We start from the raw sequence: 27730 nt of genomic DNA, 5'->3' as shown, positions 1-27730 counted from the left end.
GGCCCTCAAACTTAACATTTAGATTTTTGGTGACCAGCTGATGACTACTGTGGATTTTGAGGTCATAAAGTCAAAGGTCATGGTCATAACACACTCTATCCTCAAACTTTGAATGGTCATAATCTTAAAACTGCCTCAACGGCATACAATGTTAGCGACAAATCAGCTGTCATTTCGGTCCATGCATATTTCATTCAATTGTCCATATAATCCTGACAACATGGCGCTCAGGGGGGCATAATGTTTGACAAACATCTCTTGTTTTAATGCAATTTATATCAATCGAAGAACAATCTAAACAAACACATCTATAAGACTGAAAGTTAAAGCTCTCATTCCTGATTTCACAGTAATCCTAAATATCATCATCCCTGGATTCGCTTCTTGAAGCAATACTCAAATACTAGAAAGTATTTTCAATGCTGCATGTGCAGACAGAAGTGCAGTATCAACCGAACCGTATCAATTGATTCAAATTTAATGGTTCAATAGGCCAGTTAGGTTCAGCATTTTTCTAAGTCACATACCCAAACAGCAGGAACACAGTTTGGAGTCTGCTTTTACTCAACAGATTTCAAAACAGAATGTACAAAAATCCAGGATCCTATCAGACGCTTCCTGTACTAACTTTTCTGTAAACGATTCAAGTATATGGCCATATGAATGCATTATTTTAATCATGTACGCCAACTTATTTTAAAGTAAGCTTTGCCTCATAAGTTTGATTGAATTTCTTATTGTTTGAACCTTATGGCGCTTGCTAAAAAAGCAATGGAGTAATCCAGTTCTATTATTAATCATGTCAAGCCGACAAGCTGATAGCATGTTCCAACCATGACCCTCCAAGGTCAAGGCCGTGATTTTGTGTCAAAGGTCAGGAAGCTGTATTCTTCATGTCTGCTCCAGGAAATTATAAGAGGATATCTTGATTTAATATTGATTAGGCCAAAAAAAAAATTGTTTTTTAAGGTAACTGTCCCAAAATTTCTAGGTAGGGTAGGTAGGGATTTTTTTTATTGATTTTTTTTCAAAATCTGTCCTAAGTTCAGAGTGTTTTCTTGCACATGGCAGTCTTTCCTACATTACTGTCATTGCCTGACTTTGTTTTATCATATTAACAATAATTTTGATTAAAATCTGCATTTATCCGCCCTTCGTAACTCTATTCGCTAACGAATATATTTTTTGCTCAGAAACGGAAAAAAATAGTTAGGGTCGGCGCATTGTTATAGGTAGGGTCGAGTTACCCGAAATGGACATAATTTTTTTTAGGCCTTATATTAATAAGGATTGGAACTCAATGGTGCTTAAATGAAAGAATTTGCTGTACTGTAGTTAATAACTAGTATAACAAATCCAAATATATTATAACAAGAGGCCCACAAGGCCCCATGCTCTACTAAGACCTTGTTTGGTCATTTTCTTTACATATGGTATACAGTGTGTATATACCAGGTGATAAATTGCGTCACAAATGCTGTGTTGGAAAGCAATATTTTGCTTCAAATGAAGAATTTAAACAAAGGTAACTTTTCTATTTCTTCACCATTTTAAATGAAACATGGTGCATCTACGCCGCTAACAGAGCCCTGCCTTAGGTCTTTAACCAGAGTTAATGCTATGATTTAATATTGATATAACAACATTAATTATTGATGTAAAACACAAGGAACATAAAAATACTAGTATAATATTTTAATCATTATATGACTTACATAAATGATTCTTATTGCCAAGGTTAAAGAATTTGTATGTATTTTAGTAACAAATGGGCATAACTTGATAATACTTATGATCAGAGTTACGGGCTTTGATTTACATATGCGTATCTAGCAACACGTGTACCAAGTTTCATTTGAATTGACAATACCTTGACTTTTCCTGGAAAAAACAACAACATATAAACTATATATAGTCATTGTCATCAAATTATTTTATGAACAACAAAGTGTTATACAGCGGAAATATTTCTTTACAGACATTATCTCAAAACAATATCTATATGCATCTACACATTTGAATACCAAATGATATCCTTGATGATCATATCCTTGCCTTGTATGTACATTTTGTAACATGACTGTTGATTCAGACTTGAAATTCTTTTTCAATAAATGAAAATGAATGGTTACATTACCATAATGGTCAAGCTACATAATTACACTGATTCCATGACACTTTTATTATTAAAAAGAAAACAGAAAACTTTTTCTTTTACGATATACATATATATATATATATATATATATCCACAAACATCACATGGTTGACTGTTTTGAACACTTTATGACAGCGGTCAACAGTTTAGGTATATTTTGTTGTCTGCTGCGATCACGGTGTTGATATTATTGGTAGAACATGTATATCTTGTTGTCTGCCTCAATGACGGCTCTAAAATCACCAATTTTAAGATATATAATGTTCTCTGCCCCAATGCCTGGACTTAAATCATCAATTATAAACCACAAGGAAATAGCTGTGTTTATTTCAGTGTATATTTTGTTGTTCAATCCAATGACTGGTTTTAAATCACTAACATTGAACCACATGGTCGGTGGTAGCAGTCTACACTTTTGGGTATATCTTGTTGTCCGCCCCAATGACTGGTATTAAATCACCAATATTGAACCACATGGTCGGTGGTAGCAGTCTACAGTTTTGGGTATATCTTGTTGTCTGCACCAATGACTGGTATTAGTTTATCAGCTTCTTCCCAGGGAAGGTAGCGACGAATCAAGGAGTTAAGACTGGTCTTCTCTGTTACATAGCCTTGCCTGAAATTTAATATTACATGTGTAAATATCATTGGAATAATGAGTAAAGATGCAGTATGTTTTACAATACCTGCATAAAAATGGCTCCTAGTTTGAAACCTCAATCGATAACCCCCACCCCCCTACCCCCCACCCAAAGGTTAATTAATATTTGTAGAAGTGAATTCAAACATTTCAGACATGATTTGATGGTCATCAGACTGCTTTTAAGAAGATGTTCAATTTGCATAAAAAATACACACCTGTTTGAAGTTACATATTATTCATCACTGAATTATGCACTAGCAATCAACCTTAATTTATGCTGGTGAAACACTGCAATAAGCACCAATCGATATAAATGCATGCACCTTAAGGATGCACTCTTAACTCCTTAACAAGATTTACCATAATAATTACAAATGTTTCAATATACCTAAAAAAGGATGAATAAATGTCGAAAACAATGGTTTTTATGAAGGATACCAAGTTTAATATGAAAGAAAGGTGCAGAAAAGTCAGTATTTCTACCTTTGGAGACAATAGTATATCACAGTAAACCTTTTAGCACTCACCAATGATTTAATATTTTTTCGAGTTCAGCTATTAAATACACGGTTACAATCGGGTTATCAGTACAGTTATTAACATTTCCCATACATGCATTATTTAGTAAGTATAAACTATTAAAAGGTTTATCACTCAAAATTCATGTTTGTTTTACTGATTTTGAATAAGAATGTCACTAAGGCCTAAAAAAAAAATTTGTTTGGTTAGGGTTACATCCTTAAAAAAAATAGGTAGGGTAGGTAGGTTTTAGGCCACTACTTTTATATAAATTGGTTTACAAAACCGGCGGGTCTATTTTTCCGAAAAGTACAAAAAAAATAAAAAATGAATTTCACTTTTTTTTCCAAATTATTTTCCCGACCGTATTGATTTTGGTGCGAAACGAAAGAAAAACGAACGGTAAGAGTACGAATGCAGTCGATTTTGACTGGTTTGTTGTTCCGTAGCCGTATTCGCCAATTTATAGTGATATTATGTGAGCCAGTCAACTGTTATGGCAGCGCCGTTGGCAATGGCGGAATTGACGATAGCAGTCATTCTTTGTATGAAATAATTAATTAAAATATGCAGGAGCTGTTAAAATAACAACAGCAATAAACATTGGCAAATTTAACAGCCGACACAAACAATAGCTGTTACGTGATTGTTGTTTTTCCCCGCAAATTTAGGTCATGAAAATATTGTTGTTTATAGATAAAAAATAAAAGTGTCAGCGGCTGCCATCGAATTAGTAGACACAAATATCTGTAAATTATGTGTGAGAAAAACATTTTATAACATTTTATGGTTAAATATCAAATAACAGTGCACTAAGTGGGAATGGTGAAATCGAAAGTTAATTTTCTAAGTTGACACCGGTGACCTAGATTCACAAGTTCGGTCGGTGGTGTTTATGGATTTTAAATCACAAAGTGCTTATGGTTTGGAAATACTTGTCATTGAGTCAATGTAAAGCTTGTGTTTATTTTAGATTACATGTTTATTCATGTTTGGGTTAATAGTAGAGTAAACACAATGAAAGAGTTGAACACATGTGTCAATGCCAGGAGTTTTGTGCAAAACCTTTAGATAAAACAACACGGAAAACTATTTTGAATAAGTCCATTTCAATTTGTAATGAACTTGATATTTCACTATAAATGAGATTTGTTGTTGTAACCAAGGAATACTCTTTAAAATGAAAAATAAACAAGCATGAAGTATAGATAGATGCACTGTGAACGCATGTTTACACAAATTGGCGGAGTTGGGAGAAGATGAAAATGTCCTATACATAATTATGGATTTCTCTGTTACTATCATTGGTACATAAAGTTAAGTCACATGCAAGATTTAATATTTTGCTATGTGTTTTTTTATGTACTGATGTGGTAATTTGCTGCAAGATTTGAATTTGAAATGGATTTGGTGAACATCCCATGGTAAATATCCCGGTCCGAAAATATCCGGACTTAGCATGGATCGGGTTACACACAACTAGGACCCCTCAGGGTATAGGTTATATATACTCAAATCTAGGTCTAGTTTGGTTTTTAGTTTTTCAGGAATTGTTTTCGCAATATTAAAGCTCAAATGTCTTTATAAAATGCTACCTCCTTATTTACAAAATTGGTAATTATTTCACTTTATTGACAAAATCCAATATTAAAATAACTTAAACAATGTTTAGAAAATGTTATGTATTGTTTTAATACAGCGCAATTTTTGTGTATTTTAATGCGTAAAATTCGCCTCCTCTTTTTTTCAATTTAATATTGGTAAGTTTTTAAGTGTTCTGCATTCACTTTTGCTTTAGCATACCCTTAAAGCTAAACAAATGTCTTGCTGAGTGATATTCAATGAATCTTTGATTAAAAGTGTAGTTTATACATGTAAACATGTTTTATAGTCAATATCATTGATGTTTTATATGCACAGTATGTAAGATTTAAACTGTGTGTTTAATAAGAACTTTGAAACTTTAGTGTATTAAAACATGCATTAATAGCAGTTTAAGGATTTAAAATGACAAGTAAATGATATAAATTTTGACTGTGTTTATGTTGTTTTCTGATGTTCACCCTTTAAGAGTATGTTTTGTGACTTTTTTCCTTTTTTTTTTTTTTTTTTTTCGACCACCCAGTGCACATTTTTTCCAAAAATTCTTGTAAACCAAAAAATAAAAAAGGAGTGGCCTTATATAAGAATATAATTTTCATCATTGGAGAATGGTGTTAAAGCTATCTTCTGTACAAGCATTTAAGGTTTAATCTTAATATTAAAAAGCAATTAAAAAAAAAACGAAATATTTTTTATTTTATTTTTTTTATTTTTTTTTAGTTTTTCATTTTTTTTTCAAACTGACTATAAAAACGGTAGGGTCGGCGCCTATTCCGTAGGTAGGGTCGGGTAACCCGAACCAAATGTTTTTTTTTTTAGGCCTAAGCTAACTAAAAAAAAAAAAAAAAAATATGTACATGTATGCTTTATTATTAAAAAATAAATTCATAACAATTATCTAGACCGTAAGTAGTATTAAAGTGTCTATGACAGCATGAAATTAACATATGTACCTCTTGAAGAGCAGTTCAAAGTCGGCCATCTGTATGCGTTTCCTGCCAGCATGTCTGGCGTATGCCTCCAAGTCCGCACACAAGTTATCCCAGTATGTCTCAGACCTTGACAATGAAACACAAGCAATGCAATAACAAATACACATGTATATGCTTTTGAGATGAATTGTATCTTAAGGACGATATTAAGTAGCTTAACTATCACTAATAAGATAGTAGCTTCATCATTGCTTATGTCTTTTGAAAAAGAATATTACAATTGTTTTAAAACCGGTTGATGTTGTTGACCTCATTTCCAACTTTTTTCACAATGTCAAACAGTCCAAAGTCTTTTATAATGGTAATGTTTATTAGTTCTAAACTAGAATTTAGTGAATCAGATGAGATGCCTGATGAGACCACTCACAATTTTTGTAGTGACCTTGACCTCAATATAGCCTTATAATTGTATTGTTTATAAGTCAAGCTCACCAATACCTTGACCTCAATATGACCTTCACCTATTGACCTCAAAATCAATAGAGGTCATATAATAATATGACCAATATGCAAAAGGGGTCATCTGATCACAACCAAAAGGCATACACATTTTGAAAGACTACACTTAATCCTTCATAAGTAACTGGCCTGAAACAAAAGTGACTGTGTTTTATTTTTTCTAGTTAGGGTTGACATTACCTATTGACTCCAAAATCAATAGGGGTCATCTACTAGGTGTAACTTAATATGTGAATATGAAGTTTGAAGACAAAAACACATCATTCAAAAGTTATTGTTGAAGGAGACACTGATGAAGCACAGATAGACAAAGTAATCATGCTCAAGAGGAGACGCAAAAAGCAAAGCAATTTTAAAGTGAAACTTCAGACAGACAGGAATCCTCGCAAAGTGTCTCTATCTGTTTTGAAAACAACACTTTCCTTGTGTGGTTGAGGTTAGAGTAGTTAAGTGGCTTAAATATCATCTTACTCAAAAAGATGAGGGTTTGAGCCTAAGGAGGGATTTTCTCAAGGACTTTCAGAAAAGATCCATACTCGTGCTTATCCAAGAAATAGATCACTTAAGATTGATTCATAATTCCCGTATAGCTCTCATTACAGTTGTAAAAAATATCACAAGCCCAAAAGCCCAGCACTGTCTTCCAGGCTTGCTAAAATTCTGAATTTTATATAGCAGGGCTTGTTTAAAAATTTGATGCCAAGCAAAAGTATAAATATTCCGACTTTTTCATCCAAATTCAAATTTTGATAACTGTTACAATTAAGCTCTAAAGAATTGATATTAACTATCACATACACTTTCATGACCTCCTCAATAGCGTCCTTGGCCACACGCATGCCGGCAAAATGGTTGAAATGTTTCTTCACTGTTGAAGTTGGTATCAGGTAGTGAGACTTCTGACGAGGTTTTCGCACAACCTTCTTCTTTGGGCTACAAGATATTTACAGTGGTTAGATTGATGAGTTGATGAATCCATTATGGAAACCGGAGAATCAGAAAAGTATTGACATCTTCCATTTAAAACATACAACTCACCCACAGTGGCAGAATAAAAGAATCTATAGAGATTAGTTCCAAAATATTTTCCTATTTTTTCATAACTTCTAACGGGGGACAGTCCATTTTGAAAGTGCCTTACTTGGGTGATTTGTTTATTTAAGATACTTAAGGTAATACTCCCATGCGTACACAAGCAGTTTAAGTTAATTGATAGGGTTTTAGCCAGGTTTTAAAAAAGACAGGGTGGTAAGGTAGAAACAGAGCGCATTGACACAGGCTGTAAAGAATTGGGACATTTAATATTTGTAAATAAGAAAAGAAAGGAATGGTGTAAAAGTGAAGTAATATTTGGTGACAACTTCTTCATTATTGAATTCTATGATTGCAGAAGGGTGAACATGCTGGTCTCAATAAGGGCAAGAGGGAGTTACCAGAAAGGGCCTACCAAAACTCTTTAGCAAAACCCAATTAAAAATATGATACTTAAAACATAGTGTGGAAGAGTGTAACTGTAGTAACGATATGAAGCATTTCTTAAAGAATCATAGGAGTGTATTAAATTTCAGTTCTTAAAATAAGGCCATTTTCATCCAATTTTTTTTATTCATTAGGGCCGGGGGTTGGGGGGGGGATTTTATTATTTTATTTCACTGTTTAATGTGTTCATGCTCTTTCTCATTTTGCATAAGGGACCATATGCATGTGTTTCTAGACAAACCATGAACATGACAGTAACATTTCTCCTTTTTTACATGTGAATGTTAAACACTGTATAGCGTATGTATGAATTAACACATTTTAATCAACATTTTTATTTGAGTGAATAAAATTTAAGGGTTGGAGAAAAAAAGAGCAGGAATGAAAGTCTAGCAATAAAAATTAATTTATAGGGACCTACAATGAGGACATTTAATATGAATGAGTAAGATCAATTATATAACATCAAATATGACGTCAATACAATTTATATTGAAGAGCATCAACAACATAGGATAAGATAATGAAATAAAAAAATGCTAATTGGTGCTGACTGTTTTACGCATACTAGGTTTTCAAGAACTATAAGATACATGTATGATATTGGAGCTGGACATATTGAAATCAAAGGTTGTACTAGCCTTTTTACTGTTATTTCTGCTGCAGTGGAGGTTATGTTTGTATTTTCGCCTTCTGTCTGTAAATAGGAAGGGTTACTTTTCAAAGGCAAGCAAAAAAACATGACTTTAACACTTAATTATGATCTAAAAATAAACATTATATTCTAAAAATGAACATACCGGTAGGCAAAAAATACCTCTGCTTCCTAAATACCGTAACCTGCTAAAAAATAAGGCCAAAAGGTTGGATATTTCTTTTAACTACACATGCTATTATTCTGTTTATAGTTATGGTTGTGAACTGCAGGGCCTAGCCAGTTTTGTCCCCATGAGCATAATTTTAACGAACTTGGTGGAAGACCACTGTATGATGAAACATTCAATATGTCAAGGGTCTGGCCCTAGTTGTTTTAAACAAAAAGATTTCCCAAAATGAGTATGTTAGAAACTTTTGACTCAGGGATGTGGTTAGTTTTGACCCCAGGGACATAATTTGAACAACCTTGGTAGATGACCACTAGACAATGTAACACACCAAATATCTAAGCTGTAGGCCTCATTTTTGTAAAGAAGTTTTTTCCTTATGGTTGCCATGGCAACCAGAGTTCTGCATGTAATTCCATTTCTTTGAACAATTTTGAATTTTGAAAAGGCACCATCAAATGAACATTCTGTGAAGTTTCATCTAAATTGACCTTGAGGTTCAAGAGGAGATGTCCTTTGAAGTAATTGTTGACGGACAGATGACAGATGGGAACAGCTCACCCTGAGCAGTACGTGCTCAGATAAGCTAAAAATGAACAAACTTGAAGGTTTAATTTTATCACCAAAACAGCACTTACTAATTGAGTACCGGGGGCTAGTAGTTTGAGAGATTGTCTTCTTAATCAAACAAGATTGCTCACCTGCTGTACAAAGTCGGTGATTCTACTTTGTCTAGATGTTGATGGCTGGGGGGAGAGGCGGCGGGAGAGAGCCCCGATGTTCTGGGTAGAGGCTATTGGGGGGGAAAACAGCATTGTCTGATGGGGAAGAGCGTCCACCTCAGCTGTAAAGCCAAACATGTACATACAATTCTCATAACTGTAGTGTTCATCATAACAACTATTGAAACTGATTAATCAACAATCTGCATATTTGCATCATTATTTTATTACCATATATTTCTTATTTGCATGTTCTGACTTACGTAATATCTCTCTTATGCCTATTATACTGTTTCCTTTCATTTGGGGGGGAGGGGGGAGGAAATCCCCCAGAATTCTAACCCATCCCCTGGGTCGCCCGTTGGGGGATCCATATCCCCTGGATTTTTTTTTTAAACTAGCTCAAGGTTGACGGTGGAAAAGCATCCATAATATTATGAGTGTGAAGTTCCATGAAGGACCATGATGACTATCCCTTAAAATTGTTGTAACTACAGTGTGTTTCTGTATTTATTCTTATATATATCATAAATGAAGATATTGCGCTAAATTTTGCTGCATAAAAATCCCCTGGTATTATATCAAAATCCCCTGAAATACAGACCAAAAACCCCTAGGGACGCCTCTCAGAAATATCGGATGTATGTGGTTGTGACCAAAATAGTTCAACAACTGCTCTTAAGGATATACTTTCAGTAATCGCTTAAAATGGTTAAAATTTACTAAATCAATCAATATTCAATTATAATTGATCATTGGAATTACAATATAACTATGTCCACCTTTATTTACCTTCAACCAAAAGGCCAAATGGTGTAGCCTTTACGAACACATTAGAACCTTAAAGACTTTGACCGTATCACAATAATATATGTACCAAGTTTCATGCTAATATCTTTAAAGTATTGTTATAGTTATATATAGTTTGTAAGTTGTGTTTTATGGATGCAGCTCAAATTTGTTCAAAAAAGTCCCATCATTGCCAACACCACCAAGCAATACATGTACTATATTTTTTGTTCTTTTACACACAGACATTTTCTCAATTCATTAAATCATACCTGAGCCATGTCTTTTCCCTGCTATAACAGGAGAAGCCTGAGACAGCCCCATATGTCTAGTGCTGCTACCTAGGACAGATTTCTCTGATTTCGGTGTGCCTTTGTTTGACCCTGGTGTCCTTGGAGATGATCTTTGCATCGACCTTGATGTTGACCTCAGAGAAGCACTTGGTGACCCTTGAAGCCTTGGCGATGACCTTAGAAGTACTGGAGTTGACCTTTGACTTTGTAAAGTCCCTGATCTTGTCCGGGATTCTGACTGCGGCAAGGTCAATGACCCTAGTGGGGTTCTTCCTCCCTGGCTTCGAGTCCTAGGTGACTGCTGTGGCTGTTGTGACCTTGAGGACATCATTGAACCACCTGAGACTTACCCTGACCTTGACCTGTCATTACAAGAATTAAAAATGCATTTACATAATGATTTTTTATAATTATGCATGTAATACTGTAGTTCTTAAGAATGCATAAACATGAGAATACTGTCTTATTGCTGCTTAAATTTATGATATGATAAGCTTCAGGTTGTAAGTAAAATTTATCCAGAATGAAAGACCAGGAAGTAAATCTTATTACATTTAAAGTTTTAGATGATAAAACCACATGGAAACCGATAATCTAGGGATTATGCTTTAATTCATTATCAGCGACTTCAGTTGTAAATGATAGATTTTTGTCAGTGCTTAACCATCAAATTATACATACCCATCAGACACTCTTGACATTCTGGCTGACCCCTGTGACCTGTGGGAGGAGCTTGCAGGGCTGGCCCCTCGAGGGGAGACAACGGGGGAGGGTGTGACCGCCTTCAGGGGGCTGTTCCCATCCCCCCGCTCGCTGCCGGACTCCCAGTCCTCTTGAACCCGAGGGGTGGAGGCAATACTGGGGCTCCGACGACCAGATAACAAGCTCCGTGGTGACTGGTACATATCATCTGAGAATGAGAGGTTTAGAAATATTTATACACTTTGGTCACATGGTCACATTTTTCCCGAAATTTGTCATTTTATTTGGAAAAAATATCATTAAACTATAGTGCTGCTTAAACTTGTGCCCAAATAATCCTGTGATGAACTTAATTTATAAGCACAGTCATAATTGGTTTACTATTACCAATTAAACACTGCAAAAAATTAACTCAATTATATGTAGGTTACAAGTACAAAATAGTTTCCTATTCCTACATCAGAGTTTTTTCCAGCCATTTCTTTAAAGGCTTTGTTCCTAATTTCAAAAAGTTTTTACCCTAAATTTTGAATAAAAATTCTCAATAAATATTCAGAAGTCCTCCAAAATAAGACTTTTGAATGCGCGAGCCCGATTTCTTACATTAGTGCTTTGAATCAACTATGTTCAACAAGCGCAGTTATATAAAATACAAAATTTAAGCAAGCCCGGAAGACATTTTGCAGGCTTAATTTAAACCACTGCAAATGAAGTTCTTTTTGAAAAAAAGTAGTTTATTGTTTTTGAGTGATACAAGCATTCAAATAAATGGTTTAAAAGAGTATTTGAAAATATTCCCCTTTTACATAATTATATAAACATTCAAGTTGTGCTCATATAATTGCATGAAACAAGTACATCTGAAACAGTTGTCTCAAATCTTGTAAGAAATACTACAGATCACATGAGTATCTATGAATTTCTAGTGCAGTTAAGATTTTAAAGTTAACAATGGTGATGTTAACAACATTGTTAACTTTGACAAAGGTCTGAACAACTGGTCCAATATTTACCTGTGAGAGTAGCATGGCCCATATTTTCAGCATGAAACCTGTCCCGCCTAGAAGTCTGTGGATCCCCATCAAATGACCTGGATGATGTATGAGGATTTCTAGAAGAAGAGAAACTTTCACCACTGCTGTGCCTTGACCTTGAACTTATATTCAGGTCCCTTGATGAACGATTTCCTACACTTCTGGAAGCTGATCTTGACTGATTCTCTCGGTTTTGATGTTCATAACTGGAGTTCAACCTCTGCATATCAAATGGGGATCCTTTCCCATGCAAGTGACCATCACTTAATCGCAGGTCTTTTTCACTCCTGCTTGGAGAACCAAACCTACTTTTGTGGCCCTCACTGTATCTACCCATTCTCTCTTGGTCTCGAGCCCTCATGGACCTTTCCAGGTCCACGCTTGTACTCAGGTGCCTGGTCATAGTATCAACCTCAGGACTCACTGCTGAGAATGAACTCTGCCTTCTCCTACTAATATCCGACCTACTGGCAGCAAGATCATCTCTCGACCTTGACAATGACCTATAGGATCTGCTCGTACTCTCATCTTTATTCAAATACATCCCAGTTTCCACATCAGTCATTTCCATATTTGACACCGATCTATGGGATCTGCTTGCAATCTCATCTCTGCCCACGTACATCCTACTTTCCGCATCAGTCATTTCCATATTTGACAGCGACCTACGGGATCTGTTCCCTCCATCATCTCTGTCCACATACATCCCACTTTCCGCATCAGCCATTTCCATATTTGACAGCGACCTACGGGATCTGCTTGCACTTTCATCTCTTCCAACGTAAGTCCCATTTTCAACTTCAGCCATTCCAATGTTAGACATGTCACTGCGACTACTAGCTGAAACATGGCTCGTGTTTCGATAATTCTCCTCAATGCTGCTTTCACTAACTTTCATTGGCAGCATGTACATTCCTCCTTCCGGTAAAATCTTTAAGCCATCACCTCCATGTTCTCTGAGGCTTTCTGATTCATCATGGCCTGATTTCTCCCTGTATTGGCCTGAAGGTTCACTCTGATCATCATCCATCTCCTCATCTTGGTACTGTTCCAGACCATCATCTCTGTCATACATTTCTTGATGAACATAATGATCCCTTTCCCTATTCTCCAGTCTGCTTGTATACTCAGTCCTTTCATCATCATCATCATCTACATCATCATTATCGTTTCTATACGCCATTCTATCATCATACTGATTCCCTTCTTCAAACATCTCTTGCCTGCTGCGGTCAAATTCTTCCTCCCCTCCCTGATGACCATCATACTGATCAAGCTGGTCAATGTGCTGGTCAGCCAAGGAGATTCCTGAATGGTGGTCACTCCTATTGCCCCTCGACTGGCCGTCAGCCTGCTGTGACCTCTGTAACCTCAGATGTTCAAGCATGCTCTCTGGTACCGTCAAGTTGAAGCTGTCTAAAAGCATAGCGATACATGTATACATGCATCCTAGTTAAAATATTTCTCAAGTACTAGCATCTACTCTGTAAGGATGCAAAGATGTGTTAGCACATTTTTTATATTGACCCTAAACCAAAGAGCAGCCCCACCCCCTATTTACCTATTTCCATTTATTTTACTCTGGGCTGTCTGATTGTGTATGGGCCTGGAAGTGTTGGGCCTGAAAGTGTTGTATCACTTCTTCATTTCTCAAACCATACAATGACTGCTTATAACCAAAGAGCACCCCCACCCCCACCCCCTTATTTACCACTCCTCCTACTGCTGGCTGTCTGATTGTGAACAGTTAGGGAGTCTGCTATTACTTCTTGATCTCTCTAGCCAGACAATGACCCCATAGACAGTCTCAAATTAAAACCAAAGAGCACCCCCACCCCCAATTTACATATCTTTTACTCTGGGCTGTCTGATTGTATATGGCCTGGGAGTCTGGTATCGTTTCTTCATTTCCTAAGCCAGAAAATGACCCCTTCAAATCAAAATATAAAAAAACAACCCCTTATTTACCTCTCCTCCTACTGCTGGCTGTCTGACTGTGTACGGCCTGAGAGTCTGCTATCACCTCCTCATCTTCTGAATCCGAGGTTGACCGGAACGGACTGCAACAATATACCACAGGGTTACTCAGCTGTATAACAATTTTGGTGACATACCTTATAAATACCATAATGTATGGATAGTCAAGAAAAGAGTATTGCCTTAATTCTTGATTTGCTTTTATGTCAAGTCCAGTGTTCTCCATAAGAACCGGCTGCCTGCCAAAATGGACGGTTCAAATGACAATTCGGCCAGTTCAAATTTGGAAAACTAAATGAATTTAAAGTAGGATATGTAGAAGTTGGTCTGATATTATACTATTTGAGACGGTTTAACCGAAACTTATTGAGAACCCTGCAAGTCTGAATTAAACTTGGTTGATATCAAACTATTTTAGCTTTTAAAAATGGCTGAGCTGATAAGTTGCTGAAATACTCTGCCTTAGTTTTCAAAGTATCTCACCTCGGTACGGTGTAGTCGTTAGGGTTGGTGGCTGGAATCACCAGGGAAGAATTCTGCTCTTGGGCGGTGATGTTGAATTTTCCTGCAACATCAGAAAACGAGACTTTGTGAATTTGAGTATCCTTCATCTTTATGCAATCCAGATCAGAGGATCTGACCAGAAAGCATAAATGCAAAAGCTGGTAAAGGAAGCTGCCAGTTATACATGATGCCTCCATCAAATGTTTTAGACAGATCGCAAAAAAACATTATAGATTGAGATCGAAGTAAATGTATTAAGATCATAGAACTAAACACCAAGCTAGCTTTCCTTACTCTTGTAAACCATTAAGGGAGTAAAACAAGCAGATGCCAACATCCATTTTCAACAATTGCCAACAGAAATATCTTCAATACTATTACAGCCGGACTGAATATGCCTTAAAAAAATGCATGCCCTAGTAAAAGAACACAATAAATCGAAGAGCATATATATAGATAAAAGCAGAGATCGAGTTCACGTATCAAGATATATGCCAATAATGCCTATAAATTGGGTACCATAAAAGAGTACCATACAAAGCTGGCCCAGCCTCATTCACTCTGAGCATATTTTCATTGGCAATATCAGGGATGCCAACACACATTTTGTAAAACAAGAGGAAATTAGTATGAAATAGGAATATCCCCAACACACACCATACATAAAAGAAGAAATCAGCATGAAAAGAATTGGCATCCCTGCTGAATATGTGTAATAAGTCTCAAGTAAATCGTTTTAAAATTTATTATCATCTAGACAGAGAAGTGGAAACAGGTCAACATTTATGCTAAGCTCAAATGTTTGCAGCAAGGAAATTGCCTCAACTATTTCTACAAAAATCCTGAAGAGCTGATCTTGTAGAACTTACCTGTCCTGTGAGGTGTCCTTCCTCTCCGAGACGACCTGCTTATCATTGAACCTTCTGAGCTCTCACGAAATGGGCTGAAATAGAATGACTTATGAAATATATGCCAGTGGAGTTCATAGTTTTTGAATTAGTTGAATTAGTTATCTCATAGCACATTTGGGTTCAGTTTGTTTTTTTCTAGAGTCTATGAAATGATTGAAACAATATTTTAGAAATTCATCACAATATTATCTTAAAGGATTTAAAATTTTATTTTGTTTCAAGTTACTAGTCCAATTTAGGAGTTCTGCATGAAAAATGGGGCCAGACAAACTGACACCTTCACACATATACCTAGAAAAGGTCCAGTTTTTTTCTGGTTATGTTCCTTTGTAATACATTGTTCTGTTCATAGAAACAAAATCCAAAATCAGGGTTCCCACAAATCATAAAATCCCTGACTTTTCCCAGACCAAATCCTGATTTTCCCAGACCAAACTATTGGTGTTAATAGGTTCATAATTGGGAGATGGACAATAACCTTAGGCTGGGCTGAACAATATAATAAATAGTGTCAATAAAAGATTTGTTAAAGTACATGTATTTTGATTAACCAGAAAGGATGAAACTGTCTCAGGCTTATTTCCTTTTATCTGTTATTCTACCAATTGTTTCCACGGCCCTCGATCTCGATTCTTAATTTCCCCGTCTTTTCCATGACTTTTGCCAAATTCCCAAATTTCTCTGACCAATTAAAATAATTCCCTTACCTTGAAAACAAAACATATATTTCTGACTTGCCCTGGATTGTGGGAAAACTAAAAATGTCGTGTAAAAATTGTGTCATGCGGACCATTTCAGATCACCTATCTAACACTAAACTTCAAAATTTCAGTTGATATCCTTATAAATAAACCCCATGAAATAGCACAACTTGACAAGTACACTTACAAAGTATTAATTACCAGGCCCTGATTTCTCGAAACTTCTAAAGCTAAACAGGCTTAAGTAGCTTATTTTAATTAGCTAAAATACATACTTAAATTGAACTTTTATGATATGAAAATGGTTTATTGTGATAATCATAAATTTAATTCTTATATAAAGTATAAAAGTTCTTAAAGAAGTTGATTTAACCCAAATTATTGAAAAACAAACATAACGAGCTTATTTTAATCCTGTTATAAGGGATTTAAGAAATTTCGAGAAATTGGGCCCTGAGTTTTAGCAAGGATTTCCAAAGGACAAGGTGCTGCAGAAAAGGGACAGGGTACTAAGGTTAAAAGGTTACACTGAATCAGGCTATGAAGATCTTGAACACAATGAATTTGGCAGAAATTGTTAGAAATTGTGTTTAATTAAATCAATATTAGGTTTCAACTGCCAAATATTGATATGTGGGTCTGTATTTATAATCTTATCATAAGTTTTAGACAATACAAAAGAAATATTTGACAGTCTTGAGCATTTAATTCTATGAAGGCAGAAGGGTACCTATGCCGGTCTCCATGAGGGCAGAAAGATGCAACTGAAAAAGAATCGGGTGCAGCACTCTTCCATTACCCTTCAGATAAAACCCTAAATACTAATAATTTTCAAAGGTTAGGCCAACCTTGGTGTGTGGTATGTATCATTGACGAGGGGCTGTATGTCGGGAGAGCTCAAGCCGGATGAACGTTCTTGTGACGCTGCGAACACACATGTATGCCAACTAGTTAATATTTGTTCCATTTTGTGTATGTGTTTTAAAGTCAAAACCCCAAAAACATATCAGTTATGAAAAACAAACAAGTATAAAAAGAATCAAAGAGCAATAACCTTAAAAAAGCATGCGTCTTTTGCAATAATATGATCCATAATTTCTGAATATTAATTACTGTGAAATCATTTATATACATAGTCATGAAAATTTGCGGTTCTTCAAACAAGGACAATTCAAATTGTACTTAAACTCGTGGATTTTCATTGTTTTAATAAAAAAAAAAATGTGTTTCTTAATTGTCTGCATATTCCCTACGCACCAATCATATGCTATTTGTAATGTATGTCAAGCATTTTATCATACTTGCTACAGTAAGACTATATGCCAATTAGCACAGATACCATTGTCAGTTATTTAAGGATTGATCTGCATTTATACTGTAAGAACGCGGTATGGCACGCGAGCAAATTCCATGAAGCATGCTAGTGCTTCTTGGTCATTTGCTTGCTTGTCCTACAGCATTCATGTTTAAATGACATTAAAGGAGAAAATTGGTGGAAATTAACCGAACGCAAATAATGGGAGAAAGAAGAAAAACAACTTGCCTGTGGAATCAATGATCGATAATGACCAAATACAATCGATTGTTGCCAATTTCAGGCCCAACCAACCAATATTTGATTATATTCAATCATCGGAACATCACTAGTAATTAGTTATTTGGAAAACATGAGCATATTGCTAAGAAACTAACAGATTCAGGGCTCTCGCGAGGGGTCGACTTTAGCGAAGTGGTCGCCTAAAATTCCCAGACTTCGCCCATTTTGAGACAAACCCAACCCATAATAAGACCTTTGCAATGTTTTAAAAACGCTAAAGATACAGGTATGGTAATATTACTAATACTTGTACTTTAAACATCTCTATACCTTTCAAACCAATGACCTTAACTTAAGGTCCTTAAGTTAATTCACCATCGGCTAAAACACGGTATTTGTCCATTTTATATTTTTTGGTTGTTATACATAGATTGAAGGAAAGTGTGTGATTTCAAACTTAATTCTTTGCAGCCAAAGCATGTAACCTAGTCCACTCCTGCTGGCCTCCAAATTTCAAGTGAAAATATCAATTTGTATTCGAGTAACAGCAAAAAACATATCCCAAAAATGGCCATTTTCAAGCGTTATGCTGTCTCATTTGATTTTTTTATATATTCAAACTGTTATATATCTATTTTGCATGATGATTTGGAAAAAATGCATTACCTCAGCTTATAGAAAATTTCAAGTGCTAAATTTTGGTGGGTAAATCGAGAAAATAGACAAATTATTACAGAAAATATGACTTATTAACATAAAGTGGTGCTTTTGCCAATTTTTCAAAGTCACAATAAGTATCCCTTGTTATATGCATGAAAAACATTGAAAATTCACCCATTTACAAGTGATAACTGTTTTGTAAGACTGATTATTAATCAAACTTCCAATTTTTTGTTGCTTTGGGCATTCATGATTCACATTCTTAAAAAGAAGGAGGTTCACCTGTAAGATTTTCAGGGTTAAAAAATCTGTAGAGTCCGTAACCATGGGTTTGTATCTACATATGTATTAATGACAGAAATGTGGCATTCCACAAATAAAAACCTCTGTATGAGTATGTTTAATGGCTGAAATATTTTTGGAATATTTTGATTTTAAGTTGCATTTTTTTTACATATTTAATGTTACGGACACTACAAAATCTGCCTTCAAATTTTGATTTGAAATTTCCATTGTTTTCAATAGCATATTTCCTTATATTTTTTCATGGTAAAAGCAATTTTTTTATTGTGCAATATTGCATCATCTTTTAACTATTGGAAAATACCAATAAAACGGCTGATGCAACAATATTTGTGATGAATTATTGCATCATCCAAAACAACCGCCTTTCTAAGAAATACAACAGTCCAGCTGTAATGATGGAATCAGCTAAGAAAATGGCTTATTTTGGGTAATAGTCGGTCAGATTCCAGCAAGAAGCTCTTTCAAATGGAAAACACTAAAGGTGTTGGTTCCAGTGATGCTCTAGGTATGTATTATCCTTATCTAAACATTCCATGCTATGTTACGTAGGGTCCGTAACCAAAACCATATGTCTGTACATGATGCCCTGAATTAATGCAATTGTCCACATGAAGTGCACATGTTGTGATGCTTATTTGTTGAAATTGCCATGCCCAACATATAACAAATTAAAATGGTCTTAACAGGTTGTTTAATGGAAATCCTATGACAGTATGACACACAATTTCATTTTGTGTAGCCTATTACGGAGCCGAGATGAAATATTTTTACATAAAGATTGGCGTGTATGCCAATGAATACAATCAGTGTTATAATATACAGATCACAGACACAGTGGATACTTGTTAAATGTACAGAATTGAAGCTTAAGTAATATTTGATTTGTACTTGTACTCAGGTTACAGACTCTACAAAATACGGCCACTTGTTTCTAAGTCTACTGTAAGTATGTTCAAAAACATTTTTATGAACAGAAACAATACAATTGAACCATATAGGGACATTTATACCTTTTGAGGTTTTTCTTTTCACAAAACCTGTCTTTATATGAAGATTTATATACCATATATATTAATATTCTAAGGTATACATTGAACCCAACCGTTTAAGGTTAATTAATATTCAGAATGTCTTTTTACAGAAGAGAGCCGAAAATCATCACTGCGATCCCGGAAACTTGAAAAAAATGCTGAAATGAATGCTGAAAAGAATGAAGACATAGAAAAGAAGCAAAAGGAGAAAAACAGGCTGAAAATCAAGGCATGGAGAATGCGTCAGAAAACAGAAAACTCCACAAAATATTCTGAAATCAAAAAGAAAGACACAGAAAGAAAGAAGGAAGCTCGAATGAAAGTGAAACTCATGGCCAATTCAGATCCTGAATTAAAAGCCTCCTTAAGAAAGAAAAAAGCTGAAGAAATGAAAAGATACAGACAGAGAAAAAAGATGAAAACAACATGTTCTTCTTAAGATCCTGGTGTTAAAAAGAGTAAGAAACCGGCTCTGGAAGAAAAAAAGAAAAAAGCTGTGAAGCGAACACAAGCCTGGAGAATGCGAATTAAACTTAAGTCTCCTACAATTCCAATTGTTAACACAGTTGATGAAAATGACAGTCATGGAGAAAGCAGACAGAACAAAAGTAACTTATCCCGTGCAACAATATACAGACGAGCGCAAATGGTGAAAGGCATTCTGCCTAGGACACCAAAGAAGAAAGCCGCCATTTTAAAGAAGCTTATTGAGTCACCTTCAACATCCAAAGTACTTTCTGACCAAGGAGTAACAATGACACCAGCTTGTAAGAAGAAACTTGAAGTAGCAGATGCTATAGTGAATTCCTTGAAAGAAAGTATTTCCGAAGTAAACATTGGTGTTCGAAAAGACAGAGAAAAGAAACATGCATATGATGTAATACGTGAATCAGTACTAAGGAAATACAAAAAGATCACAGTTAGTAAATATTTCAATGTGTCTTACAAGACAAGGAAGATGAGAAATGAATGGTGGAAAAAGAAACAGAGAAAAACAAGATGTGATGGGATAAGTGATCATGTGAAACAATCAGTGAAAGAGTTCTACCTGAGTGCTGAAATTAGCAGAGAGGTGCCATCCAAACGTGATGTTGTTAGAATCAAAACTCAGACTGGTATGAAAGAAACACTACAGAAACATGTGATGACAATGACACTAGAAGAAGCACACAAGTTATACAAAACAAGAAACCCCAATCATAAAATAGGACTTGCATCATTCAGCAAACTAAAACCAGTTAATGTAAAGAAAGTGTCCGAGACAAGCAGACGGTCATGCCTGTGCCAGACTTGTTGTAATGTAGCCCTGAAAGTAGAAGCACTTACAACATTGAAACGAGTTGTAAAAGAGACTGACATGACAGAAGACATTAAGATTGATAAGAAGAGTCTGAGTGATGCAACATTCTGCAGCTATGAACAAGAGCCATCTTTAAAATGTGTGTCAAGAAATTGTGAAAAATGTGGAGTACAAGGCCTTCAAAAGTATTTGGCGACTATGGAAGAAAAGAACAGAGATGGAATGGTGTCATGGTATCAATGGGAAAGCATTGAAATAAAGAAATATGACAAAGTAAAGCGCTGCGTTTCTTGTGTGCCCAAAGAAGCTGATTTCAAAGTGTTTTTGACAGCTTTAGAGAAAGACATGATGGTGTACCCAGAGCATGCATTTAGAGCATCCTGGCAACAGAAACAAATGGGTGTATGTGTAGAGAAATTAACAAAGGGATCTGTAGCCATGGTAATGGATTTCAGTGAGAACTATGCATGTGTCTTCCAAAGTGAAGTGCAGTCAGGGTTCTTTGATAGAAACCAGGTAACTGTACATCCAATGATGTGCTACTATAAAGAAAGTCTTGATGACAAAGATGTTACAGTAAAACATGCCATCATTGGAATAAGTGAAGAAACCAAACATGATGCGGATTTAGCAATTGTCTTCGAGAATCAAGCCATTAAATTACTAGAAAGCAGAGGGGTGAAGATTGGTGAACTCCACGAGTGGACTGATGGGTGTGCAGCCCAGTACAAGGGGAAAAAGGCGTTTGCTGATATCAGTCTCAGAAAGCAGCCCAAAATGACTCGAAACTACTTTGAAACGTCTCATGGAAAGAATGTCTGTGATGGGTTGGGTGCAACTGTAAAGAATGCTTGTTATCGTGCTGTAATAAGTAACAGGAAAGTTCTTGGTAATGCTGAAGACGTTTACCAATTTTGTCAAGAAACTCTGAATATGGAAGTAGTGGACACTGTAAAAAGCACTCTGTCGAGAAGAGAATTTGTATTTGTTGAAAATGTGAATAGAAACCGACCAGAAACAAATGTACAAACATTAACTGGAACACGGAAGCTGCACTCTGTTAAGTCTGTTGGTAAAGACTATGAGCTGAACTCATGGAAACTTAGTTGTTACTGTGATGCTTGTGTGAATGGTGTAACATCAAAATGTGAGAATGTAGACATAGTTAATAAGTGGGAGAAAAGAAACCTTGATGTTATTAGTAAAGTCCAAGAAAAACTAAATGTAAAGAAGAAACAACCATCTAACAAGGAGCAGCCTAAAGCAACCTGCAAATAACAAACAAAAGGACAGAAACAAATAACTTTGAAAAGAAAATCGGAGACCAAGCAACCAAAAGCCAAGAGGAGAAAAATAGAAGAGACAGCAGCAACAACATCCCAACAAGATACAGCCTTTCAACCTGGTGATTTTGTTACCGTTGGGCTCAAACCGAGAAAAGGACCCATAAGTGTTTACGTTGCTGAAATTACAAGTAAATCTGAAACAGAATATGGGCTTAAATATATGAAGAAAGCTGGAAACGCATATGTGTGGCCTGAGAAGTCAGACGTTTCTCAGGAGCCAACAGAACATATCATTTCAAAGCTAGAAGCTCCTGAACTTGTCAATGAAAGAGGTCATTTTAAATTCAATACACAGGAACTCAGCAAAGTTAAAGTTAATCTGTTGAAAATACACAAACATGTGTATTTCAAATAGAAAATGTTGAGCATGTGTTGGTTCTTACAATGTGTAGAGTCCGTAACCGTAGTGCAGTCTATTTCTATCTCATACAAAAAATATGTTCTATTGATATAAACAGCAGAAACTGACTATACTTGATAGGAAAAGTGTTTATTTTAGAAAAACAATGTGCTTGGGGCACTTGGTTCTACAAACTTTAAAAGTTACAGTTAAAGTTGTGTGATCATTTTTGTCAATTTTTAGAGTTCATCGCAACTGGGATGAAATATGTTTTTTTTTATGCTTATCTCAAGCAGAGATTTTATGCATTTGTTTGTTAACATTCTAATTGTTAGTTTTCTGTGTTAACCTGAATAATACAGACTTGTTTCCATTAAAATCTTTGTTGTTATATGCCTGTTGTAGTGTCTGTAACCTTACACTGACCTGTATGTAAAAGTCGCCAAAAAAATAAATTTATAAAAGCGACTGTAGGAAAACAAATATCATTTCCAATGACTGAAACTTTAAACTAAAAATGGACAAAATTTCATGGCCCTGCATGGAAGTTCATTTTTCCACCTTGGTGAGACACTTAGGTGGACAAATACTGTGTTTTAGCCGCATATCAAAAACTTACTGTTTCTCATAAAATTCTGAAGCAGTGTCCTCGGGGTGTCACTATCAAAACCCATGGACATGTTGGCACCTTCTTGCCACCCAGACCCAGACCTCCGAATAGACCTCCTCGCTCCTGGGCGGGACCCAACCCTCGGTGAACCAACATCCAGACGAGGAGGCTGACTGGTTGACACACCAGTCTGGGATGTCCGGCGTTGGACCCGCACCAGGGGGGCTGTACTGTGCTCCTCTTGTAGAAAACCCTCGATCTACAACACAGAAAACTTCAGTTTTTGCTTTTACATGAAAATTAACAGGACTAATCGGAACAATAAATATTCTGCTATAGTGTTTTAGCCAGGTTTTAACAAGGTCAGGGTGATACAGAAAAGGGACAAAAGAGCAGATTGTTTTGGGCAGTGAATAGTTAAACTTTAAAGCGTTTTGAATTTCATAGAAAATGTTAGAACATGTGCTTATTTGAGTTATATTACATTTACATTGTTGGTTTTAAATACCAAACATGTAAGGTTTGTTTGAATTTTGTAATCAAATTTCGAGTTAATCAAAACAAAAGATTATAAAACAGTACCTTCTGTTAGACCTTTACTTCAAAATGGAAGTAAATTTATCTCAAATGTTACAAAACAAGTGAAGCTATATACAGTGATCGAAATTTGACTTTTGGATGAACAATCCCGAATTCTTATACTATTGCTTGGCATCAATTTTAAACAAGCCCTGCTACATGTATATAAAATTCAGAATTTGAGCAAGCCCGGAAGACATTTTACCAGTGCAGGGCTTGGGGGCTTGTGCTAATTTCGACCACTGCTACATACAATATCTAAAACACAAACTGATCAATAAGTTTTAATAATAAAATCTAGTCCTCCAACCTGTATATTTTTGTAAACGAGTCGACTGTATCTGTTTACTAAGATTATTTAAAATGTTAAACAAAAGTAGGACTAAATTACTAGTTGGTCCTACAAAAATTAACATGGTCTTCAATGCAGATTGTTTTGCCGTACCTCAAGGCCGAATGTTATAATGACCTTCATGTAGAAAGAGAATACTAGTACACCGAGATTGAAACAAAATTAATATTTTCACAGACCAGATGTCTTGGAGTGTCCTCAACGTTGACACTTGTAGACAGGGACGTCCGTCGTCTTTCACCACGCAGGCTAGACACTCGAGCATGCCTCGGCCTTGGCAAAGGCTCAGGGGTCCTGAAATCATTACCACTATATCAGTTGTACAAGTTTGAGAACAATTTATTTTATGCATACCAGTGAAAGAGTGAAAAATATTAGTGATTGATAACTTGATCATTTCATTCTGGCGCGAGTAAAATGATAACCCTTTCTCATTTCACTCTGTACAGACAACTTGGGACATCTTTTATAATACATGATTTGCTTCCCTTGACTTGGGAAAAATACATACATACGTAACATGTATGTACATTTTGTTGTCGTTGGTAGTGCAGTAATATGCACATTGACCAAATCGAATTGTATTGTCAAAATAAAATTATGCAATAGTTTTAATAAATCAAGCATTTTTGCGATTGTTTATAAATATTAAAAAAGAACAAGCTTACCAATTGAATTATGGCCATTTCGTAACTTTTCCATTTCGTAACCGCTCAATGTTGGTCATTTCGTAACCACTGTGTTAATCAATTCGTAACCGTTATGAAATCAAATGGTCATATAGCAACCGTTGGCTCATATGTTGTAAAAAATGATCTAAGGTTTTGATGTGAGTTTCTTATTTTGATATCTGCATTAGGTATTAGATTGACATATATATGAGGAAATAATTTAATAACATTTGAGTTTACAAATTAGTGTGAAACATAAAAATTTGAAGTTATAAAATTAAATTGGATACATAGTATTAGTGACAACATTAAATGCAGTTAATCAATATAATTAGTGCGACTAATTAACATCTAATTTATATGATCAAATAATATTTGCCGGAATGTAAAAACAATGTTATTCATTTGTCCCACTGTTCATATGTATTTGTAATAATTTGTGTCACTTTAGTTTTCAAAATGAACATGAACTGCAAATTTTGCCATATTGTTTTTGTTTTATTTATTATCTGAAAATTCGAGAAAACTCTTATAAACACGTTAAGTTTATATTCAATGCAAACACTTAAAAAATAGAAGTTTTTCCTGTTGTGTTGTATCAGTTGTACCAGTTTGAGGACAATATCACTGGAATAGTGATTAGTTCTAAGATGTTATAAGTGACATTTCAAATGTGTGTTTTTGTCCATTTTTTCACACATAACCTTGATAAAAATTTACTCTGTGGCACCAGTAAACTAAAGTGACAATATTTCCCGAGAAATCAGAATTAAATTGAGCTCAAATATTGATCTCAAGCATAATTTGTTGATTGTTATTCATTATCATTATTGACTTATTTTTAAATACCTAGCTACTTTGATTGATCAGTAATATTTTCACCTTGAAAATGTTTCTATACCTTATAAGACCTTCATGTCTGTTTCTGATGAATTTCTGTGAATGGGTCCTTGAGGCATCTAGGTATTCCCCTATAGCAGTCCTGGGAGTTTGAGCGATGCTTTGTCTCTTGTTTGACATCTTCAGCTAAGGTAACTGAGTTGAAAAAAATTATCTCAAACTATGCACCAGTCAATTGTAACCACGGCTCCCCCAGGTCTGGAGAATAGCCGGGACTTTGACTTTGGGTCTAACCAACCCGGGGTAAAATCCCTGCCCTGCAGGGACGAACTGATGGTTAATCCCCGGCCAAATGCCCCCGCACCCCAGGACTCTATATAAGGCCTAATCTCCGCTAAATTTGGCGCTATGACAAAACCACCGCGGTCACCCGGCCCTGCAGGACCACATGGAAAGTAAAAATACGGCCCTTTCCCCGGCTATCCGCCCGGACTGGGGGGGGGGGGGGGGCGTGGTTACAATTGACTGGTGCACTACATATTCACTTGGAATTTTTAATTGCTATTTAAAATTTGATTTGAAATATTTTTAGTCACTTTCACAAAAAGAAATTAGTGAATAGTGTAGGTGACCCAAACTAGTAATGTCCAGGGCTTCAATTATGAATTTGAAAGTGGAAGATTGAAGTTCCTTGCCATCAATTTTGAAAGTTTTTCTCCCAAAGTTGAAGTTGATAGAGCTCTACGACTTTCTCAATTTTGTACAAGCTACTACCAAACTTCTTTTAAAAATGGTATACCTTTGAACATTTTGATTTATCATCATTAAAGAACTATAATGTGATTGTGGGAATAAAAGTTATATAGATAAGCTTAAATATAATGAGGCGGTAACGGAATGTTTCCTTGGACGCTCAAAAAAACAACAACAGTACTCGTCTAACATCAGACTCATCAATGATCAGTGATTCACATCAAATTCAGCTTTCAATTTATTTTTTTTATTTCATGACATTCGCAAAACAGAAAATACAGAGTCCCTTATTACTACATATCGTACACACATTCATATTAACTTGTGACTTTTCTTGTGAAATGGTGTATTCAAGTTATATTCAAATAAAATGTATTACCAACATACGATCAGTATTTTTGACAGATGTTCTCTTGTTCTGTTCCCTTCAAAACAAGATTTCAAATAAAAATGTATTCTTAACAAATAGAAAAAGGCAGTCTTCTATAAGCAAATAATAAACAAAAGTAAAATATTACAATACGATGGCCTAATTGTCTGGTTTTGAAACGGGTCCTGTATGTTTGTGTTGATTTTTCAACAATTTGTTTTGCCCGCCATGTTTTTTTTTGTTTGAATCCAACGATAAATAACACGAAATAAAAAAAATCTTGATTATATTACAGAAAACTATACGAAGCGGTTACTTCCCCTGTCAGTGCTTATGGGTTGTTTAATATTTATCAGACTTCAACTAACTCAGTTTGCACTGGGTACCAAATAGAATTAGAATATATAGTTGAGAGTACCTTGTTTATAACCAAAGACGGTACATGGATGATAGATATCACAGAATTATAATGCCGAGTTTCCATGTTTAAACTGTCTGTGGTAATGCAACAGTCAATTGTAACCACGCCCCCCCCCCCCCCCCCCAGGTCCGGGGAATAGCGGGGACTTTGACTTTCGGTCCAGCCAACCCCGGCTAAAATCCCCGCCCTGCGGGGGCGAACAGATGGTAAAATCCCCACCAAATGCCCCCGCACCCCAGGGACCCTAAGTAAGGCACATTCCCCGCTATATTTAAAGCGAAGACAAAACCACCGCATTCACTAGG

The 27730-nt window shown here is 35.6% G+C and overlaps 1 protein-coding gene across 1 annotated transcript; it reads right to left on the bottom strand.

Moving 5' to 3' along the window:
- Nucleotides 1-91: 91 nt before the first annotated feature.
- Nucleotides 92-27244, bottom strand: LOC128244254 (uncharacterized). Its single transcript, XM_052962272.1, has 16 exons — nt 27153-27244; nt 25943-26076; nt 24550-24664; nt 23449-23698; nt 17158-17233; nt 15567-15640; nt 14677-14758; nt 14185-14276; nt 12196-13632; nt 11162-11390; nt 10460-10827; nt 9378-9520; nt 8494-8549; nt 7172-7306; nt 5876-5980; nt 92-2774 (listed from the first exon to the last, which is right to left on the bottom strand). Exons 2-16 carry the CDS (start codon nt 26059-26061, stop codon nt 2651-2653), a joined length of 3405 nt encoding a protein of 1134 aa, XP_052818232.1. The 5' UTR covers nt 26062-26076; nt 27153-27244; the 3' UTR covers nt 92-2650.
- Between the last annotated feature and the right edge of the window lie 486 nt (nt 27245-27730).

Source organism: Mya arenaria, chromosome 8 (genome assembly GCF_026914265.1).
Source record: "Mya arenaria isolate MELC-2E11 chromosome 8, ASM2691426v1".
Lineage (NCBI taxonomy): Eukaryota > Metazoa > Mollusca > Bivalvia > Myida > Myidae > Mya > Mya arenaria.
The sequence above is the reverse complement of the archived record's forward strand: the minus strand, read 5'-3'. Positions and strand labels throughout refer to the sequence as shown.

What these genes read in the sequence shown, in the direction of transcription:
- LOC128244254 (XM_052962272.1), bottom strand. Translation starts at nt 26,061, where the DNA reads ATGTCAAACAAGAGACAAAGCATCGCTCAAACTCCCAGGACTGCTATA. An exon ending in AGGACACTCCAAGACATCTG is followed by an intron (nt 23,699 to 24,549) that starts GTCTGTGAAAAT and finishes TCTGTGTTGTAG; the next exon opens with ATCGAGGGTTTTCTACAAGA. An exon ending in TTTGAACTGCTCTTCAAGAG is followed by an intron (nt 2,775 to 5,875) that starts GTACATATGTTA and finishes ATTAAATTTCAG; the next exon opens with GCAAGGCTATGTAACAGAGA.